The sequence below is a fragment of the Chrysochloris asiatica genome, unplaced genomic scaffold, assembly GCF_000296735.1.
Source record: "Chrysochloris asiatica unplaced genomic scaffold, ChrAsi1.0 scaffold00384, whole genome shotgun sequence".
NCBI classification, from domain to species: Eukaryota; Metazoa; Chordata; class Mammalia; order Afrosoricida; family Chrysochloridae; genus Chrysochloris; species Chrysochloris asiatica.
The window spans coordinates 1,489,220-1,495,862 of record NW_006408902.1 but is presented as its reverse complement, the minus strand read 5'-3'; the positions used below and the strand labels follow the sequence as shown (position 1 = coordinate 1,495,862).

The 6,643-nt window shown below is 38.9% G+C and overlaps 1 protein-coding gene across 1 annotated transcript in view; it reads left to right on the top strand.

Annotated features, from left to right (window-relative positions):
- The window catches only part of SUN3 (Sad1 and UNC84 domain containing 3), a 72,823-nt gene that overhangs the window by 21,734 nt on the left and 44,446 nt on the right, over positions 1-6,643 (top strand). The window contains exons 4-5 of the mRNA XM_006876507.1: positions 1,202-1,367; positions 3,359-3,443. Coding sequence (XP_006876569.1) covers positions 1,202-1,367; positions 3,359-3,443 — 251 coding nt within the window. The remainder of the gene's footprint in view (positions 1-1,201; positions 1,368-3,358; positions 3,444-6,643) is intronic.

Sequence of the window (6,643 nt, the reverse complement as noted above, 5' to 3'; positions counted from 1 at the left end):
TAAACTATCACATAATTCAGAATAAAACATTTCAAAAAAAAAAAAAAAAAAGGTAAATTATTATGCAAGCATTTCTTTAAAAACAGGTAAAGTATAGTTGCCCGTTGACTAGATTCCACTGACGCCCATACACAAACCTAGAGCACAGTTTGAAAACCACTGCTGAGCACCATAGCTGAAATGCAAGGTGTTTCCCAATTTTAAGGCGGTTTAGATTGAGGATTTCCCTGTGTACACTCACACAGCATCACACTAATTCATGTCAGCATGTCCTGAGCTCCCCAGAGGGAAGAGCAAGGTTGATTCAGACCTGCAGACCTAGTGCAAAATGTAGCACTGAAAAGCTTTCCTCAAGAAAGCTTTCCACAGCAGTCATATGTCTGTGTGTCATATTTAGTGAAACAGTAATAAGTTAAACGAAATTGCATCCCTAATTTACATTCACTACAGAATTTATTTTTTAAATAATATGAAAAACCTTGTTTTGTTGCTGAGGAGTCTCTGGGTAGTGCAAATGGTCAATGTGCTCAGCTGCTACCTGAAAGTTTGGAAGTTGGCGTTCACTAAGATGGGCTCTTCTGAAATATCCGCCTTCAAAAAGCCTGTGGAGCTCAGTTCTATTCTGACACACACAGGTCACCCTGAGTTAAGGACAACCTAAGGCCCTCTGGTAGTGTAGGGGTGATGAATCGGGCTGTTAACCTCAGGGGCAGCAGTTCGAAACTACCAGGTGTTCCACGGGAGAAAGATGAGGCTTTCTGCTCCTGTAAAGATTTCCAGCCTCGGAAACCCTATACAGGGTCGCTATGAGTCGGAACTGACTCCATGGCACATAACAACAACAACAACAATGGCAAATAGAGTCCTGATGTGGCGCTGTGGGTTAAAGCACCTGACTGCAAAGCCATTTGAACTGCAAGGGCAGCGGTTCAAGCTCACCAGTCATTCCTCAGAAACCCTAGACAGGTTCGCTATGGGTCGGAACCAACTTGATGGCACTTAACAACAACAACAACAATAACAAATGGTTTTTCTCTTAAGGAGCCCTACTGGTGCAGTGGGTAAAGCATTGGGCTGCTAAGTGTAAGGCTGACAGTTCAAGCCCACCAGTTACTTCGTCCATGAAGCCCCATACTAGTTGATTACACCAAAAGGAAGTTCATTCCTTTCCTCCTTTCACCTTATGTTTCTCTATTGACAGGAGAGAAAGCCAGACTTTGAAAAACAATTTCCGTGAAATTCTACTTGTAAAAGAACAAATAGATGCTCTAAAGGTATTTCTAAGAGAACTGAAGGATGGTGTGTACAATGCTAGCTGGAGTGGGGATCCTATTGAGAAACAAGACAACAAGGACATTTTTGATGAGGTAAGAAGGTATTGGAGATTTGAGTGGATGCTTTTGAGTATTACCCTCTAGTGTCATTTCACAATTACTTTTTTGAGTGGATTGTTTTAGTATTATGGTTTGGCTTGAGGCAACTTCATTAAAATTCTTTCCTAACAGTCACTTCCTTTCACTAAAACCAGCCCTGAGAAACCTACTTTTTCATACATGCTGGATCACAGAGGAAATTTGTCTAGTAATTATGTGCCACCAAAATAAACAACTGATTCCATTTTACTTCTTGGGAGGTGGGTGGGTGGGTTGGAGATCATTCTGAAATGGCATTTTTGGACTATCTATACACAAATGCTTAACTAGCAAAATACTTTTCTTCCGTGAACTAGACCTATTTCTATCACTCATCTTTCAGTTTGATGTACTGATGTAGCTTGTGTGTTGCTGTGAGGCTGAAAGCTACGCCAGTGGTATTGTAAATTCAAACCGGGTGGGCAGTTTCAGATGAGCTTCTAGACTAGGAAGAAGAGACAGACTACGTCTAAGTATTTAGTCACAGAAAACCTTATGAGTAGCAGTGAAACACTGTCAGATAGCACCAGAATATTGAATATGGAAACATGATGAAGACCACCCAAATATTGTCAAGTGTAGCAATGATTGTGAGGTTGCTTCAGGACCACACAGTGTTTTGTTCTATTGTGTCACTATGAGTTGGTGCTGACTCGACGGCACCTAACAACAACAACATATCTATTTAGTCTAATTAGCACCAGATTTAGGTAAAATTATGATAGAAACAGTGAGTTTATTTTGCTTCTCTTCTTTTCCTTCCTTAAAATCTACTTTTTGAAATGCACAGAAATCTGATATCTGGTAGTGCAGTGGTTACAAATTGGGCTATGAACCTCAGGGTCAGCTGTTTGAAACTACCAGTTGTTTAGTGAGAGAAAGATGAGGCTTTCTGCTCCCGTAAAGATTTACAGCTTTGTAAACCCTGCACAGGGTCGCTATGACTCGGAACTGACTCCACGGCACACAACAACAACAACACCCTCTAGGCTTCACTTTGGCAGATCACTGTGGCAAAGTGTGTATGTATTATTAGAACTCATACCATTATCATGTGGTGCTGTAGGATAAACACTGGACTGCAAGGTCAGTTTGAACCACAAGGTCATTGGTTCAAACTCACCAGCCACTCCTCAGAAACCCTATATAGGATTGTTGTGATATGGAACACATTGGTTGGCACTTGACAACAACAACAATACCATATCATGTATCCTGCAAGATAATTTCCTTTTTAAAATTAGAATGTCCTTAAAAGCCCAACATTAATCCAAATGGTCAAATCATTTCTAAAAACTGTAGTATGTTGTTGTTGTTGTTAAGTGCTGTCCAGTCAGTTCCAACCCATAGCGATTCTGTATAGGGTTTCCAAGGAGCAGTTCAAATGGACTTTGCAGTCAAGTGCATTAACCCACAGCACCACACTAGGACTATAAAGACAGAAAGGGAGCAATTTGGGGGTTAAGAGTTATGGGCATACAGAGTAAAGTAATATATTTGCTGCCTTATAATTTTAATATATAAGCACCATCTACGCCTTGATTCCTACATAACTACAGCACATTCAAGACTTCATTCCTAATCGTAAAATACTAATAGGGGACTCAGAAGGTCATATAGCACAATCTCATTTTGCCATTTCATTGTGTAAGCGCTTTGGTTCAGGGGTTAGGGTTTTAGGGAGGGTACATAGGTCTAATCTTGCTGTATAACCTGAGAGGAGTTATTGGGTACATCTTTGCTTTGACTACTTCAACTGTGTGATGGACTTCTCCTACAGAACTATGAAGTTATGTCTGTGCAGGGCATTTTGCACACTGCCTGGCTGAGAGTAGATGCTTGACAAATTTTAGCTATTGTTGTTTTTCAGTTAAGAAATTTAGTTCTGTGACAATGAATTACATCGACAACACTCAGTTGCAGAGATTGCTTTTACATTTTTATAGGAAATGTCAAATTTGGTAAACTATGTACTTAAGCAGTTGAGAGAAGATCAAGTCCAGATGGCTGATTATGCCCTCAAGTCTGCCGGTGAGTATGGAAAAAAGAACAGCATAAAAAAATTAATGCTTTAAAATGATCTCTATTCTTTCTATCCTATCCTTTTATTAGGAAAGCAGATTTCCCTATCTGGTAACTTGAAAAGTACCAAAGTTTTACCAAAACTTAGTAAATCTAAATAGCAAAAAAGAGACTAGGAATGCTATCACTGATTGCTTTCTGAGTTCAAATCATAGAGAATAATTACTGTATAACTTCATTAGTATAAACTTACAGAATGACCAATCTGATAGCACAGTGAAGTTGGGGAGTGCAAAACATAATTTAATATTTTAAATTATTTTTTATATTATGTACTAAAATGATTTACAACTAATCGAAATGCATTGTTAGTGATCAAATGATAGTCCTTAGAGGCTATAAATAAAGCAATATTCTTAATACCTTCAAATTAAAATGAATTCTTATTAGCTTATAATGTGGATAATTAAATTGAATCTTTACAATACCATGCCTGTAATAGTCTATTGAGCCCTGGTCTGGCACTATAGGGTATACACTGGACTGGTAACCATAGAGTTAGCAGTTCAAACCCACCAACTGCTCTCGGAAATTCTATTCAGAGCTGCTATGAGTTGGAACTGACTCGATGGTACACAGCAACAAAATAGTCTGTTAATAATGCGTGTTCAATGAGCAATATGAGAGACACAAAGAGAAGGAAAAAGAACATAGGAAGCAGAAAAGTAACACTAATTAATTGATAAAGTCAAATTCATACTTGGGAAATAAATTTATAGCTTGACTAAAATAGAGCAGTTGGATAAGAATGTGTATGTGTGTTTACAGAGAGACACCAAAACAACAGACTTTTCTGGAAACTGAATTCTCTGAAACATGTGAAATGTATGGATCAGATGGATGGAAGCAGAAGGAAAGGAAATCTATAGAATATATATTTTTTAAAATTTAGCATTCTGATTCACCCACCTGTTTTATGCCTTCTTACTTCTTTTCTACTGCTATTATTTACTGCATCCATTTGAAAATGCCGTGATGACAAATGTAGATTGACAGGCATCCTAAGTAGAATATAAGAATAATGAATAATAACAACAAAATTCATGGCTTCTCAATACATTTCAGCATTAAAACACACTACCAGCTATTGGTTTGACCAAGGTAGAAAACCTATTTCAATTTATCTTGTCTGCTGAAAACAACTAAAAATTCTGGATAAAATATAAATTTCAACTAGCAGAGCATCCTGGAAAATATGCAAAAGTAAGCATTTTGTAGAGGAAATTTCAAATCTGAAGGACTGACCCAAATTGGGGTGAGTTTATTGTAGTTTTTCCATTTTCTTTTCTCATTTCTCTGGGTGAGAGCAGGCTTCAGTTGAAGAGCTGGACAGTAATCAGAATGGGATGAGTTAGGAAAACTAGGAGGACAAAATTTCACATTTCTATCCAGAAGGACCAGAAATAGCAGTACTATGGAACGGAAGGAGTCCTGGTGGGATATGGTAGGATAAGCATTGGACTGCTAACCTAAAGTTCACCAATTCAAACCTATCAGTGTCTCCTTGGAAACCCTATATATGGGGTCGCTTTGAGTCAGAAGCAACTGGATGACACTTAATAACAAAAATAAATGCACCCGAGAGCATGAGGGACAATGACTGACATGAAAGAACTGGAAAAGAGCCCTCTTAATTTTGTGAGTCCATCACCTGTCTGTCACTTTGCCATACTGTGGTGGCTTGAGTGATGCCGGAAGCTATGCCACTGTGTTTTAAATAGCAAGAGGGTCACCCATGGTGAGCAGGTTTCAGCTGAGCTTCCAGACTAAGACCGACTAGGAAGAAGAGGCAGACTACTTCTGAATATTTAGTCACTGAAAACCTTACGAATAGCAATGGAACACTGTCAGATTGCACCGGAATATAGAACATTGAAACATGATGAAGCTCACCAGAATATTGTCAGACATAGTGCCAGAAAATGAACCCCTCAGGTTGGAAAACACTCAAAATATTACTAAGGAAGAGCAGCTTCCTCAAAGTAGAGTTGACTGTTAGGACGTGAATGGAGTAAAGCTTTGGGGACCGTCAACTGCTGATGGGGCACAATTCAAAATGAGAAGAAACCACTGTAAACACTCATTAATAACCAGACAAAAAAGAGGAAGACCCCAATGAGAAGGATTTGCACAGTGGCAGCAGCAAAGGGCTCAAGTGTAGCAATGATTGTGTGGTTGGTGCAGGACTGAGCAGTGTTTCATTCTGTTGTACGTAGGACCACTATGAGTCAATACCGACTTAATGGCACCTAACAACAACAACAAATTTTTTGTGTATGTGTAAGCAATTCCCAGGATCACCAGTTAGCTGCACAGTCAAAAATAAATGCTTTAAGAATTGAGCAATGATAATACAAGATGACTAGACAATATCACTGGAACTCTGTTTCCTGGGGTTTGTCCTGGAAATATAATGCTAGTTTATCGTCTGAAAGGTTAATGTAATCATTGTGGTATATATAAACTAAAGAAGTAAAACTACACAATCACTGGTAGTGGTGGTGGTGTGCCACCAAGTCGGTTTCAACTCATGACGACCCTGTATAGGGTTTCTGAGGCTGTAAATCCTTATGGGAGCAGAAAGTCTCATCTTTCTCCCTCAGAGGGTGCTGGTAGATTTGAACTACTGACCTTGTGGTCAGTTAGCGGCCCAGCTTGTCATCCACTACACTACCAGGGCCCCTTACGTGATCATTAGATACATTTAAAGCACTTAACATAATTCAATATTCACTTGTTTAAAAATGTTTAGCAAACTAAAAATACAAAGTAACAGCCTCAACTGACAAAGAGCACCTGCAAAGGCCCTACAGGTAGCATCACACTTACAGGTGAAAGACTGAATATTTCCCCTCTAAGCAGATAGATTTTTTGTTTTCTTGACATTGAGATGTAATCCATACCGAAGGCTGTGCACTTTGATCTTCATAAGTAAATGTTTCAAGTCCTCTTCACTTTCAACAAGCAAGGTTGTATCACCTGCATATCGCAGGTTGTTAACGAGTCTTCCTCCAATCCTGACACCACGTTTTTCTTCATAGAACCCAGGTTCTCGTATTATTTGCTCAGCATACAGGTTGAATAAGTATGGTGAAAGAACACAACCTTGTTGCACACCTTTCCCAATTTTAAAACATTCAGTGTTCCCA